At 47.9% G+C, this 22,206-nt stretch overlaps 1 protein-coding gene across 1 annotated transcript; it reads left to right on the top strand.

The window, feature by feature from the left end:
- Positions 1 to 7,905: 7,905 nt before the first annotated feature.
- Positions 7,906 to 13,829, top strand: LOC140021624 (uncharacterized). The gene is made up of 2 exons (XM_072072896.1): positions 7,906 to 8,141; positions 8,222 to 13,829. The coding sequence occupies exons 1-2, from the start codon at positions 7,906 to 7,908 to the stop codon at positions 13,827 to 13,829; spliced, it is 5,844 nt and encodes a 1,947-aa protein (XP_071928997.1).
- The last annotated feature ends 8,377 nt before the right edge of the window (positions 13,830 to 22,206 follow it).

Raw genomic sequence — 22,206 nt, 5'->3', positions numbered from 1 at the left:
TTAGAAAAATAGTTAACGGTCGTACCTTAACTATCGAGAAATTAAGGAAATGTTGGTTGTTTATCGCGTGCATGACAACTATAACTAATCTATTAATAAATGTTGGAATTATATTTGAATCGATGATCAGCTGCATGAACCATTTCTGAAGTATACCCTTGGCTAAAGTTCTCCCAATTATTTCTTTTAATTAATTATTTTCAACATTTGGTTTATTTAGTTAGCATTTAATCTTGAAAATCCCCATTTGTCTTGACTCGAAGAGAAATAAATTTCTCGCTAGTCCCTGAGGAGACGACCCTACTTGCCACTGTCTACTGGTTAGTGAAATCAGTTAAATAATTGATTCAGGTATATCGGATTAAGCAAACTCTTTGGGAACATGGTGAATCAAGTAACCCATTGCACACCTAGAGTCCCTGCTCCAGTACTCGAATTGGTTATTGACTGTTTCAGGTGATAGTTAGGTTTATTTATTATTATTGCACAGGTTCCGCACCTGTCAATTTTTGGCGCCGTTGCCGGGGACTGGCGTTTGAATATTTATTTCTTTTTTAGTTCAGTTTTTCCTTCTTTTGCTTGGTATTTTTGCTAGTTTATGCCTCGTTCTTCTCGCACATGTGAATTGATATACGATCCTGAGGTTGAGAAGGCAGCGCGTAGGCGAAGGCAAGAGACCAAGAGACGGAAAGAAGGGCACTTGTCTACTGCTAACGAGTCAGTAGAAGACGAATTTAGCATGACCAACACCCAGACATTAAGGGAGTTGGCTGCCCCGGAATTGACTCGCCAGCCTTTGTGCATCACATTCCTCACTTTGGCAGAAAATACAGCCTTCGAGTTAAAGTCGGGATTGATTCACCTCTTACCTTCTTTCCATGGTCTCGCTGGTGAAGAACCCCACAAACACGTCAAGGAGTTCGAGATGGTTTGCTCCAGTATGAAACCTCCTAGGGTCACTGAAGAGCAAATTAGACTGAGAGCCTTTTCGTTCTCTCTCAAGGATGCAGCTAAAGATTGGCTATACTACCTACCAGCAGGTAGTATTATCACATGGGCACAGTTGAAAAAGAAGTTTTTGAAAAAATTCTTCCCTGCATCCCGGGCTGCGAGTTTGAGGAAGGAGATCTGCAGCATTAAACAGTATCCCGGGGAGTCCTTGTATGAGTATTGGGAAAGGTTTAACAAGTTGTGCACTAGATGCCCGCAGTATCAAATTAGTGAACAACTGTTAATCCAATACTTCTATGAAGGGCTCCAATCAACTGATAGGAGTATCATTGACACTACGAGTGGGGGAGCACTGGCAAACAAGACACCGAAGGAAGCGTGGGAGCTTATCGAAGCCATGGCAGAGAACTCCCAACAATTTGACTTCCGTGAGAGCAACCCTACCCGTAAAGTCAACGAGGTAGAGACTTCATCCATTCAGTAGCAACTGTCAGAGTTGACGTCTGCTGTTAGGCAATTAGCCATGAGAGACACGCCGCGAGCGAAAGTATGTGGAATCTGCACGAGTATGGACCACTGTACGGATACGTACCCCATTTTGCAAGAGGACGGGACGGAACAGGTAAACATGGCCGGAGGCGTGCCCGCGCTCCGTAGGCAGTATGACCCGTACTCCAATACGTACAACCCGAGTTGGAGGGACCATCCCAATCTCAGTTATGGGAACAGGCAACAAAATTCATTCAAAAATCGTCCACCGGGATTCCACCAGCCATGGCAAACAAAATCTCAACCCGCATCCTCCAATTCAGGAAGCTCCCTGGAGGATATTGTCAAAAGCCTGGCCACGACTACTACGCAGCTTCAACAGGAGATCGAATCCTTGACCGCGAATACCGCGCAGCTCTAGCAGGACACCAAATCGGACAGGAAGGACCAAGATGCTCGAATAAGCCAACTGGCAACTGCCATCAACCGCTTGGAGTCCCATGTTTATGGGAAACTGCCATCGCAATTCGAGGTAAATCCCAAAAATGTAAGTGCCATGACGCTGAGGAGTGGCAAGGAACTGGAAGGGCCTAAAGTGGAAAACTCAAAAAGAAAAAGTGAGGAGGAGATAGAAGAGAAAATTGAAGAGGAAGGACGTATTCGCGAGGATCCTGAGGTAACCCCCACTTCTCCACCCACTACTAAATTTAACTTACCTCTTTTTCCTTGCAGGTTGGAAAAGACAAGGAAAGTAGAGAAGGAAAAAGAGTTTTTGGATGTGTTTCGAAAAGTGGAGATTAACATCCCCTTACTGGATGCAATCAAGCAGATACCTAAGTACGCCAAGTTTTTGAAAGATCTGTGCACACACAAAAGGAAGTTAAGGGGAGATGAGCGAGTGGCAGTGGGAGAAAATGTGTCAGCTATGCTTCAAAGGAAACTCCCACCAAAGTGTGGAGACCCAGGTATGTTCACAATTCCCTGCAAAATAGGGGGTACCCCGATTAGGAAAGCAATGTTGGACTTAGGGGCGTCAATCAATGTAATGCCTAAAACTATTTATACGTCTCTTAATTTTGGGCCATTAAAAGGCATGGGTATTATAATCCAACTAGCAGACCGTACCAATGCTTATTCCGGGGGGCTAGTTGAAGACGTTTTGGTACAGGTAAATGAGTTAGTTTTTCCAGCAGATTTTTATGTCCTAAATATGGGAGATGAAAGGGCATTAAACCCGTCACCTATTTTGCTAGGTAGGCCATTTTTAAGCACTGTTAGGATAAAAATAGATGTGAATGAGGGTACTTTATCGATGGAGTTTGATGGTGAAATTGTAAATTTCAATATCTTTGATGCGATGAAATACTCGGATGAGGCTAACTCTGTTTTTGCTTTGAGTGTTTTTGAGCCCCTTGTACAGGAAATATTTGAATTGGGAGGGGACGATGCGCTGGCAGTGGCATTGGTCAAACATCTTCAGTTGGGAGCAACTCTTGATGTAGAAATAAGTAACGAGCTATACTGTGCCGTTGAAGCACTGCATTCGCTTCCATCAATTTCTCCAAGGTATGAGCCTACTTCTCTCTTTGGACCAGAAATTCAGGCGAAATTGTTGTCTTCTATTGTGCAGGCACCTGAGTTGGAGCTCAAGCCTCTCCCAAAGCACTTGAAGTATGCATTTCTCGGAGACAATGAGACGCTACCAGTCATCATATCTGCCTACATGTCACCAAGACAAGAACACAACCTTATTCGTCTTCTTCGGGACCATAAGGAAGCGATTGGGTGGAGCATAGCAGATGTCAAGGAATTAGTCCCTCCTTATGCATGCATCGGATCCGATTTGAGGATGATGCGAAACTGGTTAGGCAGGCGCAACGGAGATTGAACCCACTAATAATGGAAGTGGTAAAGAAGAAAATACTTAAACTCCTTGAAGTGGGGATCATCTTCGCCATCAGTGCAAGTAGTCCCGAAAAAGGCGGGAGTAACCGTTGAAGAGAACCAAGAGGGTGAGATGGTCCCGGTGAGGAAACCCACAGGATGGCGCCAATGTATTGATTACCGGCGTCTGAATGCTGTGACAAAGAAGGATCACTTCCCTCTCCCTTTTATTGATCAGATGATAGAGAGGTTAGCTGGTCGTGTCTATTACTGTTTTCTTGATGGTTTTTCAGGTTATTTTCAGATCGCGATAGCACCGGAGGACCAGGAGAAAACTACATTCACTTGCCCATTTGGCACGTTTGCCTATCGAAGGATGCCTTTCGGCCTCTGCAATGCTCCAACAACTTTTCAGAGGTGTATGGTAAGTATATTCCCTGAATATGTAGAAAAGATTATTGAAGTGTTTATGGATGATTTTAGCGTATATGAAGATAGTTTTGTTGAATGTCTTGATAATTTAGCCTTAATTTTGAAGAGATGCATAGAAACAAATTTGATACTTAATTGGAAAAAATGTCATTTTATGGTGGAGCATGGTATTGTCTTAGGGCATGTAGTGTCGGCTAGGGGTATAGAGGTAGACAGGGCAAAAGTCGATATTATTTCTGCTTTACCTTACCCCGTAAGTATATGGGAAGTGCGTTCCTTTTTGGGTCATGCAGGGTTCTACAGGAGATTCATCAAAGATTTCTCCAAAATTGGAGCGCCCCTGTTCAAACTGCTGCAAAAGGATGTAGCATTTGATTTCACCGAGGAGTGCAAGGGGGCATTTGACAGATTAAATGAGTCATTGACATCGCCGCCCGTTATCCAACCTCCAGACTGGAGCCTCCCATTTGAAATTATGTGTGATGCGAGTGACCATGCCGTGGGAGCTGTGTTGAGGCAAAGAGTTGGCAGGGCAGCACATGCAATCTACTATGCTTCAAAAGCGTTGAATGGAGTTCAGCTCAACTACTCTACAACAGAGAAAGAATTGCTAGCTGTGGTTTTTGCATTAGAAAAATTTAGACCTTATTTGTTAAGTGCAAAAGTAACAGTTTTCTCTGATCATGCAGCCTTGAGGTATTTGATGACGAAGAAGGACGCTAAACCAAGGCTCATCAGATGGATTCTGCTCCTGCAAGAGTTCAACCTGGAGATTAAGGATAAAAGTGGGGCATAGAATTTGGTTGCTGATCACTTGAGCCGCTTACTGACACATAAGGAAAAGCAACCATTGAGAGAGACATTTCCAGAGGAGCAACTCCTTGCCGTTGATTCATCTGCACCCTGGTATGCTGACATTGTGAATTTCTTAGTGACTAATCAATTGCTTGCAGGTTGGCCAAAGGGCAGGAGAGACAAGTTGAAAAGTGACGCCAAATACTACATTTGGGATGACCCCTACCTTTGGAGACAATGCTCGGGTCAAGTGCTAAGAAAGTGTGTAAGTGCAGGTGAATTTCACTCCATTTTAAATTTTTCCCATTCGTTTGCATGTGGAGGACATTTTGGGCCCAAGCGGACAGTTCGGAAAGTGTTGGAGAGTGGCTTTTACTGGCCCACCCTTTTTAAAGATGCTTATTTATTTTGTAAATCCTGCGATAGGTGTCAAAGGGTGGGAAATATTTTTCGTAGGGACCAAATGTTTCAAACCCCCATGTTGTTTGTTGAAATTTTTTATATTTGGGGGATAGATTTTATGGGTCCTTTTCCATCGTCTTTTGATTTCTTATATATCCAACTCGCGGTTGATTATGTTTCTAAGTGGGTGGAAACGAAAGCCACCCATACTAACGATTCTAGAGTGGTTGCAGAGTTCTTAAAATCTAATATTTTTGTCCGCTTTGGAATGCCGCGAGCTGTGGTAAGTGATCGGGGGACACATTTCTGTAATAAGACTATCACTGCCTTGTTCCGAAAGTACGGCGTACTCCACAAAGTATCCGTATCGTATCACCCGCAGACCAATGGTCAAGATGAAGTGTCAAACAGGGAGATCAAATCAATCTTGGAGAAGATGGTGCGCCCAGATAGGAAGGATTGGAGTTTAAAGTTAGAAGATGCACTGTGGGCGTACCGCACCGCGTATAAGACGCCGATTGGGATGTCCCCGTACAGACTTCAAGATGATTTTGAGGGTCACATTTGGTCGCTTGTCATCTTCCCATAGAGTTCGAACACAAGGCGTTCTGGGCAGTGAAACAGTGTAACACGAATCTTGAAGAAGCGGGGGTTCAAAGGAAATTGCAGCTACAAGAATTGGAGGAGATTAGAAATGAAGCATATGAGAATGCCACGATCTACAAAGAAAAGAGTAAAATCTTCCATGATCAACAAGTCTCAAGGAAATCTTTTGTGGTGGGGCAAAAGGTCCTCTTGTATCACTCGAGACTTAAACTTTTTCCCAGTAAGTTACGTTCTCGTTGGATTGGTCCATTTGTCGTTTCTAATGTGTTTCATTATGGTGCAGTGGAGATCCAAAGTTTAAAAACGGAGAAAAAGTTCGTGGTGAATGGCCATCGTCTCAAGCCTTATTATGAAAGATTCGCTGTTGAAGAAGGAGCAGTTGTGCACCTCAAGGATCCAAATTATCTTGCTTGAGGGTTTCGGCAATGTCTAGTCAAAGACATTAAAAAAAGGCGCTACTTGGGAGGCAACCCAAGATTATTTGTTTCAGTTTTTGTACATTTTTTAAGTTTTAGTTAAGTGTTAGTGTCATTTAATAGTTTGATGTCTGGTGGCAGGAAGTTGGCAGTTAGACGTGCCCACGCCAAGTGTTCACGTCTAAGGGAAAGAGTTGGAAGGCGACGGTCAGAAGACTCTATACCAGTTAAGCGTGCCCACGCCAGGTGGTCACGTTTAAGGGAAGGAAATTTCCGTCTGCGGTCAGAAGACTCTACAGTAGTTAGGCGTGCCCACACCAGGTGGTCACGCCTAAGGAACTCAATTTTTGGAGATTGGTTAGAAGACTCTATAGCAATTAAGCGTGCCCACGCCAGGTGGTCACGCTTGAGAATCAAAAATTTTGATGGATGGTCAGAAAATTAGAGGGCTGTTAGGCGTACCCACGCCTAAGACACAAGTTCTTTGTTGTCTATATTTAATAAAATAAAAGGAAAAGAAAAAGAAAAGAGTGCAATAGACGAGATTGCCCTCAATTTAAAAGCAAGAAAAAAGTGAGAGAGAGAGAAAAAAAATAGATTGCCCTCAATTGACCTACTTCCTTTCTCCCTTCTTTTCTTTTTCTTTCTTCTTCCCTTTCTTTTTCTTCTTCCTTCTTTTCTCTTTGTCCGCCGCCGCACCTTATCTTACTGCCCGCCGCTCGATCTCCACCAGCCTGCGCGCCCCCCTCTTCTCGCGCCACACAGCAGCGCGCTGCCCAACCCGTGCGCCACGCCAGTCGCGCGACCAGCCCGCAACGCCCGATCTCAGGCGCGACCCATCGCTCGAACAGCAGCAGCAACGCACGCCCGAGCTCCTCTTCCGCACCACCACCGCACACATCTCGCACCAGGCGCGCAGCTCCCTCAGCTCGCGCAAGCCACCAGCTCAAGCCAACCAAGGGAGTCGCCGCAGCTCTCGCGCGACCAATCCCAGGCGCGCTCCAGCGCAACCCAGGCGCCCTCCAGCTCGCGTGAGCCCGAGCAGGCACCAGCGCGCCATCCTCTGTTCAGCTGCACGCCCGGTCACCGGCGGCCACAGCAGCCGCCATCTCCAACGCGCATGCCTGTCACGCGCCTTCCTCCACTCCGGTGGCCGCCCTGCTCTCTTCACTGTCACCCACTGCATACTCCAAACCTCCGGTGATTTCTTTCTTTATTTTTCTGTCACTAAGTAGTTGAGGCCAGATTATTAGTTCTCTATTAGCTGATGCCTGTGACGACCCCACTTTCCCCTAAGGCGAACCAGAGGGTTGGAGGGCCGTCTGCCTAGCTCTCGCCAGGACTCACGCAAGCAATCTAGCCCAAAACCTTCCGAAGAATAAACTAAATCCTCATTAACTTCAAAGATAACAACATTTAAGATAGCCAATCGACGGCTCTTAAACACTTCGCGCGTTACTTACAAGGATTAAAGCCATACCACACAAATACATATATACAAGCCAGATACCAGACTTAGGGTTACACTTTTCCAGGTTCAAGTGGCAATCCAAAATGAAAGATACAATGCTTAACTTGGAATTCATTACACACCGAAGTTTAAATTCAAGTTGTTCAATTACATTCATAGGAAATATAAGCAACTCAAATTCTTTCAAACTTCACAACCTGTAAGGAAAACAAACGAACGTGGGGTGAGCTAAAACTCAATGGTGCCCCAAAACATGCAATCAAATAAACAAATAGCAAGTACTGATTTCGATTAACGTAAACTGAGGATGCTCACCTCGGTCATCCTGCGTGTCCGAGGTGAACTCACCTCGTCCCTTATCAGAGCTCATCCGTATCTTGGGCATAACCCCTGAGCTCGGCCACTTCCCTAGCCTACCGTGTAGGTGACCTCGGCACCACCCACTTCGGCCGCACGCTGATGAGGTCACGGCCCCTGACATCACCCAGGTCCAGTGCTTTATCTGAAAAGCACTGGAGACTCTTAATGGAACCTGCTCAATACTCTCCGTCATCACACTCAGGCGGCTACAGTGTCAGAGTCAGGCCTCCTGACACGGGACAGAGCCGTAATGACCAGAGAATGGGTCCCACCAGTATGAGCTCTCCGCTCTGTCCTCTACCCTCCTATAAATACCCCACATACACTCCTAGCAAGTAAGCATACACTGTTCATTTGCTCAGACTCTAGCATATTTCTCGTTCTCATACTAACTTGATCGTCGGAGTGATCCCAGGGGTGAAGCCCCGCCATTCACTTCGAACAAGGAGGTTGACTTCGGATCCAGGGGTTCACCTCACCTCATCTCAGAGAGGACTGATTCAGGTCGGTTCAGCTACCAACCAAAAATCGCCTCTTCAATTGGCGCCGTCTGTGGGAACGAGATAGCTATTAAAATGAGATCCACGCGCTCCAGAAGCGGAAGAGTTCCCTCAACTGGGGTTGGGCAGACCTCGGGTGCCCAGCAAGACCGCATATCTGAAGAGCCAGGGTCCCAAAGGACCCAGCCCAACAATGAGGACGCCATCGCCAAGATGGCCGAGTTTGTATCAGACAACCCTAACATTTTTGAAGAGCTAGGAAGGTACCTCAAAAGGCAGGGAAAAGAAAAAGCCGAGTCTTCCAAGAGGAGACCGACGAAATCCCCTGAAGTGCCCTCAGGCGAGGACTCCGAAGATGGGCGTCTATCTCGAAGCACCTCCAGGCGAGCCTCATCCAAGGCAACCTCCAAGATTGCCTCCATCTCCCGAGCGTTTTCTCGGGGACTACTGGGAAAACGAGCCGAGGACCCACCTCGGCGTCCCGGAGGCCTAGCTTCTGATTACATGAGGGCTCCGCCCTTCACTGATGACATCAACGGGGAAATGGTGCCCCCGAACTTTAAGCTTCCAAATTTGCACACCTATGACGGCCGAGGTGACCCCGAGGATCACCTCCGCGCCTTCATCTCCGCATTCCGACTCTACTGCGTCCCCGACACCGTGATCTGTCGGGCTTTCCCCATCTTCCTGCACGGGACCGCCCGGAAGTGGTTCTGGAGTTTAGAACCGGGGAGCATTTCCTCCCTGGATGAGCTGATAGACCGGTTCATCCACCGCTTTGTGTCGTCTCGACCAATAACAAAGACTTCAGCTTACCTCTTGAACCTGCAACAGGGTCAGGGCGAGTCACTTCGCTCGTACGCCCAAAGGTTCAACGGGGAGAATGTACAGATACCTGACCAGAACGAGCAGGTAACTATTGCTGCCTTCACCAACGGGTTAGTAGCAGGGATCTTTAACACCGAAATCCATCGGCAGTACCCCCGTACACTCCGGGAGCTCTGGGAAAGAATTGACCAGGGAATCCGAAGTGAAGATGTAAATCGCATGAAGCGAGAAGCCCAAGCATCTCGTACGGGGCAAGATCCCCGGAGGAGGAAAGACACTGGCCGAGGTGAACCAGGCCCAAGTGGCACTTCAAACCAACCCCGAGACCGCCGAAGTGTCTTCGACCGGATCGTGAAAGGCAGATCGTCCACCTCGGACGCCGAGCTGACGCCCCTCAATTCGAGCCGGACCCACGTCCTGGCTGTGATGAGGCAGAATCACCTCGGCCGCAACCCTCCCGAAATTCCGGGGAGGAGAGATAAGAGGAACTCGAACCTCTACTGTGCCTACCACCGTGATGTAGGGCACGAGACTGAAGACTGCAATGACCTGAAGCGGGAAATCGAAAATTTGATCCGGCAGGGATACCTGAAGCAATTCGTCCGCAAGGATGGAGGCTTCAACCGAAGCGTCTCCCACCGGGAGAACCGAGGCCCCCGCCGAGACGACCGACGGGACACGAACATGCATTGCCGAGGTCCCGAAGACCGTAGGGAGGACAAGCAGCCCCCACGCGATGGCTCACCGGGCTACGGCCCCAACATCGCTGGGGTGATCAACACCATCGCGGGAGGACCAACGGGAGGAGACAGCCAGAACTCCCGGAAGCGGACCTACCGCCAGGCCGAGATGGAGGTGGCCGAGCCGAGCTCTCGGCTGTCCGAGGTCATCACCTACGGTCCCGCTGACCCCGTTCCTGCGGCCTCCAGCAATCATGAAGCTCTTGTGATTGAAGTCCTCACCAACAACTACGTAGTCAAAAAGGTCTACGTAGACCCCGGAAGCTCGGTAGACGTCTTGTACTACCGGACTTTCGAAAGTTTGAAACTGACCAGGGAGCAACTCACTCCTGTCAGGACTCCCCTCGTGGGATTCGGGGGACACGTCGTCCACCCGGAAGGCATGTTGACCCTGGTGGTAACAATCGGGCGTCATCCACGCTGCCGAACTGTGCCTGTCAGTTTTGCGGTGGTCAAAGCAGACTCCCCCTACAATATGCTGATAGGCCGGCCCACGCTCAATGCCTTGAGAGCCGTATACTCCACCTACCACCTGAGCTTTAAATTCCCAACATCTGCGGGGGTGGCCGAGGTAAGCAGCGATGTGGGCGCCGCCCGGGAGTGCTACCTCGCCACCATTCAAGCAGCAGTCACCCCCCGGCCCTCACCGAGGTCAGAAGAAAAGAGGCCAGCGGTCCTCTCCATAGACTGCATCGACCCTCAGAAGGCAGAAGAGCCCAACAGGCTGGAGCCCGGGGATGAGGTGGAACTGGTGGTAGTGGATGAAGCGAAACCTGACCAAGTGGTCCAAGTAGGGGCTGGACTACCCTCACCCCTGAAAGAAGAAATGATCTCCCTGATCAAAGACCACCGAGACGTCTTCGCGTGGTCCGCGGATGAAGTGGTCGGAGTGCCACCCGAGCTCATGACTCACCAACTCAACGTTGACCCACAGGCCCGACCTGTGCGACAGAAACGAAGGCACTTCGGCCCCGAACGTAGTCAGGCCATATCGGATGAGGTCGACAAGCTCTTGCCGGCCAAGATGATCCACGAAGTCCAATATCCCGCCTGGCTGTCCAATCCAGTCATGGTCAAAAAGGACACCGGTGGATGGAGAATGTGTGTCGACTTCACCGACCTCAACAAGGCCTGCCCCAAAGATTGCTATCCTCTGCCGAGAATAGACGCCCTCGTCGACGCGGCGATGGGGTATGAAATCCTCTGCTTCCTAGATGCCTTCAAAGGGTACCATCAAATAGGAATGAGTGAGGAGGACCAAGAGAAAACGGCGTTCTACACCGACCGAGGTACTTATTGTTACACCACCATGCCCTTCGGGCTAAAGAACGCCGGGGCAACCTACCAAAGGCTGATCAACCGACTCTTCCAGAATCAGATCGGCCGCAATGTGGAGGCCTATGTGGATGACATCCTCGTTAAAAGCCTCGCCACTTCATCCTTTCTGTCAGACGTGAGGGAAGTCTTTGGTGTCCTGCGAGACTCGAGAATGAAGCTGAATCCCAAGAAGTGCGTCTTCGGCGTCACCTCGGGAAAATTCTTGGGGTATCTGGTTTCCCACCGGGGAATCGAGGCCAACCCCGACAAGGTGAAGGCCATTCAGGACATGTCCCCACCTCGGAACATCCGAGAAGTCCAACGGCTGAATGGACGCCTGGCCGCGCTGAATCGCTTCCTGTCCCAATCAGCCGAGAAAGCTCTGCCTTTCTTTAAGGTGCTGAAAAATGCTGACCAGTTCGCCTGGACTGAGGAGTGTCAGGCTGCTTTCGACCAGCTGAAGCAGTACTTGCATCACCTACCAACTCTCGCTTCACCTCGGCCCGAGGAGAAGCTCTACCTCTACCTCTCCGCAGCCGACGAGGCTGTCAGCGCTGTGCTCATCCGAGATGAGGGCACCCAAGTGCCGGTCTACTACGTCAGCCGAGCCCTCCGCGGGCCGGAGACCCGATACACGCAAGTGGAAAAACTTGTGCTGGGGCTCGTCCACGCAGCTCGGCGGTTGAAACCCTACTTCTTAGCCCATCCCATCTCGGTCAGGACCGACCAGCCCATTCGGCAAATATTGGTGCGACCCGAAGCTTCTGGTCGCCTCACCAAGTGGGCTGTCGAATTGGGAGAATATGACTTGTCCTACGAGCCACGCACCGCCATAAAAGCTCAAGCTTTAGCTGACTTCCTTGCTGAGCTCACCTTCACGGAAGGTCCGGAGTCCACCTCAGCCTTACCCGAGGTGTCCACCTCATCCCTGTGGACATTGTATGTCGATGGATCCTCTAATGGAGACGGCTGCGGAGCCGGACTGCTCCTGGAAGGACCTCAGGGGGAGGTTTGCTCTTACGCCCTCCGCTTTGACTTCCCGGCCACCAACAATGAAGCCGAGTACGAGGCTCTAATCGCTGGACTCCAGCTAGCCCGCAAGCTCGGCGCCCAGCAAATCCACGTCCGCAGTGACTCCCAGCTCGTGGTACGCCAAGTTATTGGTGAGTACGAGGCCAAGGATGAGACCATGCAACGGTACCTCTCCAAAGTTCACCAACTCACCGCGTACTTCAAGTCATTCGAAATCCAAAGGATCCCTCGGTCCCAGAATAAGCGAGCCGACGCCTTATCCCGGCTGGCTTCCACTTCATTCTCTGACCTCAACAAAACCGTCTTGGTGGAGGTCCTGAGTGAACCAGGGTACGTGGAAGAGGTGGCCTGCCCCGTGCACTCTGAAGAAACTTGGATGACCCCGTTCATCCTTTTCTTGGGTCAAGGAGTCCTTCCCGAAGACCGAGCTGAAGCAAGGAAGATACAACGCAAAGCCGCTCGGTATGCACTCCGCGATGGAGAACTATATAAGCGCTCCTACCTCGGCCCATGGTTGAGGTGTGTCACCCCCGAGGCAGGACGCGAGGTCCTCCACGAGATCCACGAGGGCCTATGTGGGGCTCACATCGGCCACAGGATGCTAGCTAAGAAAGCTATGCTCCTGGGATATTTCTGGCCATCACTTCGGCAAGACTCCCAGGACCTCGTTCTCGGCTGCCCTTCCTGCCAAGTCCACGCACCCGAGCGCCACCAGCCTTCAAACTTCATGGTCCCCATCACTTCACCCTGGCCGTTTGAGCAATGGGGGACAGACATCATAGGTCCCTTCCCCAAAGCCGTCGGGGGTTATACATTCTTAGTAACCGCTGTGGATTACTTCACCAAGTGGGTCGAGGCCGAGCCACTTCGGACCATCTCAGGGCTGGCCATTCAAAAATTCTTTTGGAAGTGCATTATCTGCCGCTTCGGCATACCGCGGGTCATCATCTCGGACAATGGGAGACAGTTTGCCGAGAACCCGTTCAAGACTTGGTGCGAGAACCTCGGCATCAAACAACACTTCACTTCGGTAGGCCACCCCCAGGCCAATGGTCAAGCAGAAAACTTCAACCGGACTCTCCTACATGGTCTCAAGACCCGACTACACCGAGCTGGGTCATCTTGGGTGGAGGAACTCCCCAGTGTCCTGTGGTCGTATCGGACCACGCCGAGGTCAGCGACGCAAGAGACCCCATTCTCCCTGACCTACGGCGCCGAGGCGGTCATCCCGGCTGAGATCCTTACCCCCAGCCCTCGGCTGGCAGCCTATGCCGCCGAGGTGAACGACGAAGAGAGGCAGCTGGACCTCGACCTCGTCGAAGAACGAAGGAACCTCGCCTCAGCCCGGATAGCTTCTTACAAGAACACACTGGCACACTACTACAATGCCCGCGTGAGACATCGTAGATTCCAGCCTGGAGACTTGGTTCTTAGAAAAAACTCAGTCAGCCGAGCTGAACCGCAAGGGAAATTATGCCCGAAATGGGAAGGCCCTTACCGAGTTGTGGAATCTGACCCTAAGGGGTATTGTAAACTGAGTTACCGAGATGGCTCATTAGTGCCGAGGTCTTGGCACGCCGAGAACCTCAGATTGTATTACGCCTGAATTTTTAATCAAGTAATGACTTCAGCTATTATGTTATTCTTCAATATCGTTGTTACGCTATTAAAAAATAAGGGGGACAAGCAAGGGATGAAGTCAAAGCAAGAAATTAAAGCACTGAGACGAGAAGAAATATGCTTTCATTCAATAAGAAAGAGCGTTACAAAAGTACAAGGCCGAGTACAAGGCCGAGGTCCGAATGCTACTAAGCACTCTCCACCTCGGCCACCCCCTTAAAGCCGCGAGCCTAGACCCCCGTCTCGGCTCCATCCCCGGTCTTGGCTCCCTCCTGGGCATCCTTCTCTTCGGCCTCTTTTCCGCCGGGGTGAACTTCATCTCCATGCTCTTTGCCGACGTCCCCTCCGGCTTCGTCTCCCTCAGCGTCCTCTCCTCCAGCTTCTTCCACTTCCACGTCCTCGAACACTTCGTCGAGTTCGGACAGCCACTTGTTGAACTCGACCTGGACTTCGGCCAAATTCCTTCCTGCCTGAATGCCTTCGGCCATCCGATCGCATAACTCCTTGGAGTCCTCATTGTAGCTGGTATGGTTTTTTAAGGACTCCAAGGCCTCGGAGGAGAGGTGAGCTGCGGCCTCGTCAACGGCCGATGTGAAGCCAAACATGAAGTTAGGCGTAAGTAGTTGGCCGAGGTCCTTGATGAAGGCCTCGGACTTCCGAAAAGCGTCTACGGCCGAGGCTCCGGCACCCTCGAGAGCTTGCTCGTGGGACGCCTTCACCTCGTCCCCCCTCTTCTGCTCCTCTTCGAGGGCCGATCGGAGACTGTTGATAGTAGCCACGGCCTCCTCATCCTTCACCTCGGCCTCCTTAAGCCGCCTTTCAAGCTCGGCCTTCTCAGACTCGGACACCAACAGTTTTTTCTCCAACTTGGAGATTTGATTCTGCAACTTGCCGGTGTCCTGTTCCTCGACCAGAGCACAGTAGCGGTGTGCCATCTCGGCCACAAAGGCCGAGGTGGAAGCTGTGGACACCATGAGACTTTGAACCATCTCGGCCGGGCTCAGCTTCTTCATGAACTCCAAGTCCCTCGGCAAGGGGGAGTGCATCACTAGTTCTTGGGCAACCCGAGGATGCTGGCACCTGTCGTTGACCGAAATTTTCCAGTCCGGACACCAATGCCCGCCGGGGTGCGTCTTATCGTCTCCGGGAAACACTGGGGGGCTATGGAAACGATTCCATAGCGAGGTCCCCGACACCGGATTAACTGGAGGCTTCAGCTGCTTGCCTCGGTCAGAAGGAGGTGTGACTGTTGTAACAACTCCAAGGGGAACTCCCTCTAGCACAGACGAGGTGGACCCAGTAGCCGCCGTGGCCGAGCTGCTCTGGCCAACCTTGGTGGGAGTGCCTTTAGACGCCGAAGTCTTAGCGGCTGGTCCTTGTGACTTCTTCTTCTTTGGCGGAGGTGCCGATGTCTCGTCATTGCTCTTCCTCTTCTGCCTCTTGGCCACTTCGGACGAGCCAGAGACGACGAGGTCGGACAGTTTAGTCACTGCACAAAAATAAATATTATCATATGCCTTAACCGAAGTGAAAGCAAAGCTACGAAAGAAAAATTACAAGGTATCTCAAGTTCAGTGGAAAAGAAGGGAGGCTTGGTAGTATTGATCACGACTCGACTTATCCCCCCATCCACGAGCACGGCTTCGGGGTAGTCATGGCTGAACAGCCGAAGTCCCGACTTCATCAACTTCTGGAAGGATTCCTCTTCGGCATCCCCCGCAGAGGGGTCGGCCTTCGCCTTAATTGGCCTCCACCAAAAACCCCTCGGGAAGTCCACTCCGGACACGAAGAAGTAGTCGCGCTTCCAGTTCTTGATCGAGTTGGGAGCACCGATCACCAAATTCGGGATAGCATTGTTTCGATTGCCAACATAAAACCATCCTTTATCCGTCCCGTGTGCCTTGAGAGTATAGCATCGGCGGAAGAGGTCGACGGAGGGAGTCACCTCCTGATGTCGGCACAGCATCTCGAACCCCACAATGATGCGGACCGCATTCGGGGCAAGCTGGGTGATCCTCACGTGGAAGTGACGAAGTAAGTCCCGGAGGAACTTCGACGTCGGCATCCTCAGCCCGGCCTCCAGCTGTTGAACGTAGACAGCCACCATGCCGAAGGGGGGGTTCGCGGCTGTGTCATTCGCCTCGGGCGGCAGAATTTCGTACCTCGACCGGAAAGGGTACCTGTTTATCACCTTCGTGGCCCTATCCCTTCCTATACGACTTCTAAACTTCGGCATCTGACCGAAGTCGATGTTGTCCACGTCCTTTGGAGCGACTGGCTCCAGGACACCCTCGTCATGAGGTATCTCGGTCCCGAGCTCGGTATCGTATTCGACCTCGGAACCACCCTCGCTGATCCCGGACGACTCCAACTCCGAGCCCGTCACGTCGGCTCTCACCTCGGCTGATCCTTCCTCAGAACCCTGCGTCGACCCCTCAGAGCTGGACGTCGTCGTTTCTTCCTCAGGATTCGGCCTCACCTCGGTCTGGTAGCTCGGGGTCACCGTTTCTTTATGGGTCTTAGCGGTTTTGGCCATGAGTGAAAGACGATATGAAGAGAAAGAAAGATACTTACTATTGACTACGATCTCGGACGAAGACGATGACTTCGGCTGTGATCTCGGCTAATGGATTGACTTCGGCTACACTCGCGAATTTCGTAAGTTACAAGCGAAGAAAGAGAGTGATGGGCCATACGATGAAAGGGACCCCCTATTTATAGGGGAGAGCCAGAACCCGAAGAGGCAGCCAGAATACAAAAAGGCGGCAACGATTCGAATTCAGGATACCGTGTACCTGCCCTTCTGTCCATCTCTCCTCATTAATGCCCGTCCTTTCGGCTGACACCCTCTGCACGAAACGTCCCACCACTTCACGACGCGACGGTTACCTCTGACCACGTCCTGTCAACTGACTCGACCACGTGTCAAGTCCCCGCATCTTCCGGAGCAGTCTCAGGACCCCGACTCTTCATGACTTCGGCACAAGGAAGCCTCGGCACCTCTCAGTCCCGGAGCACCCGAGGCTTGGGGGGCTTATTGAGGATGCTCACCTCGGCCATCCTGCGTGTCCGAGGTGAACTCACCTCGTCCCTTATCAGAGCTCATCCGTATCTTGGGCATAACCCCTGAGCTCGGCCACTTCCCTAGCCTACCGTGTAGGTGACCTCGGCACCACCCACTTCGGCCGCACGCTGATGAGGTCACGGCCCCTGACATCACCCAGGTCCAGTGCTTTATCTGAAAAGCACTGGAGACTCTTAATGGAACCTGCTCAATACTCTCCGTCATCATACTCAGGCGGCTACAGTGTCAGAGTCAGGCCTCCTGACACGGGACAGAGCCGTAATGACCAGAGAATGGGTCCCACCAGCATGAGCTCTCCGCTCTGTCCTCTACCCTCCTATAAATACCCCACATACACTCCTAGCAAGTAAGCATACACTGTTCATTTGCTCAGACTCTAGCATATTTCTCGTTCTCATACTAACTTGATCGTCGGAGTGATCCCAGGGGTGAAGCCCCGCCATTCACTTCGAACAAGGAGGTTCACTTCGGATCCAGGAGTTCACCTCACCTCATCTCAGAGAGGACTGATTCAGGTCGGTTCAGCTACCAACCAAAAATCGCCTCTTCATAAACAAATAGGAAAGCGAATAACAGCACAAGGTATGATACAGGGGCTCTCAGGAGCCATTTTCCTCGCTTGATCACCATTCATCGTAGTTGACCCTCCGTCAACTTTCACTACTTATAGTCCATGTAGATCCTCTCATTTTTACCCCTAACCCGTCACCGTACGTACCCCTGTCCCGGGCCCGAACACCGACTAAGGAAACAGTATACTCGAGATATACCCTTAGAAAATTGGGAGCAGTATACTTGAGTATACCCTCAGGAAATTGGTCGAGAGATTCACCCAGCGACATTTCCGTAGTTGGATTCAGAAGTCGAGGGATTCACCCAACGACGCAACTACATTTTGATTCACGGATTCATGAGAAAAATGTTTCACGCAAGTCACCACTCGAACGGCTAGTGCGATAAAGTACACACTGCTCACTTCGATGGATCTAAACTAGTTTTGCAATTTATCACATATTGAGTCAAGAAAGCACTTAAATCAGGTAGGAATAGAACAAGTAGGGACACTCACCAAGAGTGAAGTTACTGATCAAGCTGGGAATCAAAATCTGCATCCTCGCTAAACCCTAAAATACCAAATTTTAACTATAAGTGGGCTATACTAGTTCTAGGATTACGTAGGAAAATTATTCGTAGTATAGCTAGTTTATTTGCTTGGAATAAGTCAACAAACCATGTAGTATTAAAACTAGTAAAATACTTTGCAAAGTTTCCTTAATATTACTTTTCTTGAAAAAGTGTTACTCGAACTAGTTTACGTGAAATAGTGTTTCTTGCCGAACAAGTTTTCTGCACGTTTAGTTAAAATCGCTAAAATCTCGTGTTTTGAAAATTTCCTCTAGAAAACTAGCAAGGAACAGGTCTTAAAGAAAGAAAAGGAAATGAAACAAAACTTAGGGTTTTAAAAGCTAGAAAAATTATTTTCTATAACTATCAAGGCTAGTTTAAGCTAAAGAAAAATTGTCGGTAGGCAAAATTTAAGGCAAAATACTAATTACTGAATTTTATCGTTTGCTACTAGCGAGAAGAAAAATTATTTTTGATTAGCTCGATCAAAATTGCTCGAGTTCACAGGGTCGAAACGACTTTCACAATTTCGATCCCATTTCGAAATCCTATTATGGTTCAAATTTGCCAGCAAATCGAAATCACATTTTAATGGAAAATCCCTAGGGCTTCGTCAATCATTAGCCCTGGGTTTTCAATAGATTCACTTCTGATCAAAATGGAATAAATGATCAAGGTTTCGTCAATCATTAGCTCTTGGTTTTGGCAAGTTCATATCACCTCACAGTTGAAGCAAAATAAATATAAAGTCTTCAAGTAATTCTAGCAATTAATTTCATCACACTTTGACACTTGTATAAAATCATTCAAATGGCCAAGGCCTTCATCAATCATTAGCCCTTAGCATCCAACAATTATTTCTCACAGCAATTAAAGCTAGCCTTTCAAGCGCTTAAGATCACTAACCGGTATATGGACGTAAGGCAGGATTGGTGACAATATTTTCATCCAAGACCTCAACAAAATCTCATTACACATAATCGAATGCAGATTAAACATTTCACCAAAGTTATTTTCCAAAATTTTCTATTCCAATACCGATCACTTTATCACAATATTATAGTCATAATAAAATCAAATTGTCACTCCAAAATGCACAAGTAAGACCCTCTTAATATAGTTTCAAGTGGAATCAATGAACATAAGATATTTTACAACTCAAAACAGCATTTTTAGGACTAAAATTCGCCACAAGAAATCTGGAAAATTCCTTTACTACTTCTATCCATTCACTTGAAAATTTTCCAGGTCTACACTTCCACATTCTTAGTTCAAACTTCCATCATATCAAATGATTCATAGTTAAACGACTTATGCAGCTTAAAACACATATTTCTGATGCATTTCAGAACCATGACACTCTAAGGAAAAATCCAGAAACAGATTAAAATTCCAAAAAAAACAAACTGAAATTTCTGCTCAAGCCTCTCGGCTATCAAGAATTTTTTTTTCCAGCACTTAGGTGTTTATAAATCCATCTTTTCCTCGGTTACAACATGGTTCTAGGTTCTCAAATTTTCCATGCGTCAACTTATCTAACCAATTAACATTTCCAGTTCAACATCGAGTTCAAACAACAGTCATAAACTTCAAAATTTCCAGGTTCAAACCTTGCGGCAGTTCACAAAATTTTCCAGCAATAAGATGTTCTTAATCCAGCTTTTTCCTTGGCTAAAGCAGAGTGTTAAGGGCTCAAATTCAACATGCCATCACTAAGCTAGTTAATTAGCATATCTAGCACAGAAATTAAGTTCGATTAGCGATAAAAGTCCTCCAAAATTTCCAGAAATTTCTGGCTAGCCTCGGTTTCAGCTGCATGAAAACTGATTGCATTTTTGTTTTTATTTTCTGTACTAACTCAACTAATTAACTTCATGCAAAGCCCCATTATCTTGTTATTAACTAGTTAGTTATGGTTATAAGCTCAAAGCAACAAAATTAAACCAAATGAAGCTGCATAATTCAAGACAAGCTCTCGGCAGGAACAATTCCTCAAAACAGAGTTTCTTGTGCTTCTTAATACATCATCTGTATGCACAAAGTTATCATGCAAGGCTCTAACCATATTAATCGTCCAAGCTTTAGTTAGCTAAACATAATAACAGTTCCGGATTATCACAAGAAGGCAGGTTTAATCCAACATTTCTTAATCAACTCTCGGCCGGATTATTTCTTCCCAAAACAGGTTTTCCTCATGCTTCAAATTCATCATCCGGATGCATAAATCGACATGCATGGTCTTAAACATCATGTCTTAGGTTAAGTAATCACATATATAAGCTCAGGTTACCTCAGGGAAACAAAATTAAAGCTGCATTTCCAATTCAGCTTCTCGGCAGAACCATATTCTTCCAAAACAGATTTCTCATTCATTCATTTTTTTTTTATCATCTGACTACATAAACAACACAAGCATGCTCTGATATAACTTCATCTACTAGTACTTAACTTAAATTTAGCCCAGAAATTACCTCAGAAACCAGCTAAGCCTACGCGCAAGAAATTTGAAATTTCTTTCTTCCTCTCGGCTCTCACGCACAGGTTTGGTTCTGGGTTTGGTAGCTGCGAGGTTGCGGCTGGAACTGATGAGATGCAGCTTGGTTGAAGTTGAAAATGGTCACAGCTAGAAGAGAGAGGGGTGTAGGTCGATTGTTCTCACGCGGAGGTCTCCTGATTTCTTCCCTCAGCTCGCGGACAGAGCAGTAATAGAATTGCAGCTCTCGGTTTCTTTCCTTGCTCTCGGCTATATGGTGCAGCTCAGTCTCTCACTCTCTCTCAGTCGATACTCACGAGGTGAAGTCTGGAGAAGGAGTGTTTGTGGGTGTGGTCTGAGACGAAGTGGTGCTGAGGAGATGGAATTGGTGGTGCTCGGTTGAGTGTTGGTGAGGTTTGAGTGTTGGATTGGAAAAGATTTTCACTGGCCGAATGAAGAGGTTGGCCATAATGCTGTCCGAGAATGTTTTGGGTTTGCATGGTGGTTTTGTGATATGGTGAAGGGTAGTTAAGACATTTCACATTGCCCTACTAATCCTTACTTGAGTCCTTGATTTCAACTTAATACCAAAAGTTTAATCCAAAGCAAACTAACCTCCTAATGATACACTAATCTCACAAGGTTCAATTATCGAAATTTTTACGTCCTATACGTATTTAGTATACTTATATTGTTTTTACCTAAAATTTATCGGCTTCGTCCAGTCGTGAGAATTTTTGATAGTATTTAACGTTATTCACTGGTTAGGATTAATTATTGGACTTCAGGTGATTATTTTAAGATAGTAAAATTAATCCACTCAGATGATATTAATTTAGCAAAATAAAACTAAGTACTTTAGTATTTTATGTTGAGGTGCTAAAATTTATTCTAACTCTAAAAGTATTAATTTAGTCTAGCAAAACCGAGAAATTTCATATCTTAGAAAAATTACATTATTCCTTTCATGAAAAGTGTTTTTACGCACTTATTTTGAAACAAGTGAAAATAATGCTAGTATTTACTAATGAATTAAAAGTGCAAATGAAATATGAGATGATATTTGTATATATATTTTCATGGTTCTCACAATGCCAGAATTTTACTTTCTTAGTTGAGGCTAGATTGTCAATTTCTTGCTTGATTTTGGTGCTGTGTTTGTCTAATTAATTGGTTTTTGGGCTGAATTGATAGTTTTTGGGGAATATTTTGCTATTCACAGGATTACTAGTTTTTGGGGTGTGTTCATAGCCCGTTTCTGCACTTGTTTGTGATTAGGAGCTATGACTGGGGATCATTTGCTTTGTTGGCTGTTTGTTGACATATTTTGAACACCATTACCTCGCCTTTGCCTTGTCCACGGATATCCAATGACCAAACCCAAAAACAAAGGCAAGAGCAAACCTTCCACCTCCACCCCACAGCCTACGGTCCCCTTGAGTGGACCTGCCTCATCGACTGGGCCGAGAGGGCCCCGTACCCGCCTTGGACGGAATAGGGAGGTTCATATCTCCTCTCCGGCCTTGTGTATGATTGGTTAGTATGCAATAATTAATTATTCATATAGGCTATTCTGCTAATTAGGGGTAATTGAATCCGTAATTGTTCGTTATCTCTATCTCAGTAGCAACTGGTGTAACTGGGTTTATGTCAGGGGGACATACGATCTAGTTTAAACAA

This window comes from Coffea arabica, chromosome 11e (assembly GCF_036785885.1).
Source record: "Coffea arabica cultivar ET-39 chromosome 11e, Coffea Arabica ET-39 HiFi, whole genome shotgun sequence".
NCBI classification, from domain to species: Eukaryota; Viridiplantae; Streptophyta; class Magnoliopsida; order Gentianales; family Rubiaceae; genus Coffea; species Coffea arabica.
Note: the sequence above shows the minus strand (reverse complement) of the source record. Positions and strands in the feature narration are given on the sequence as shown.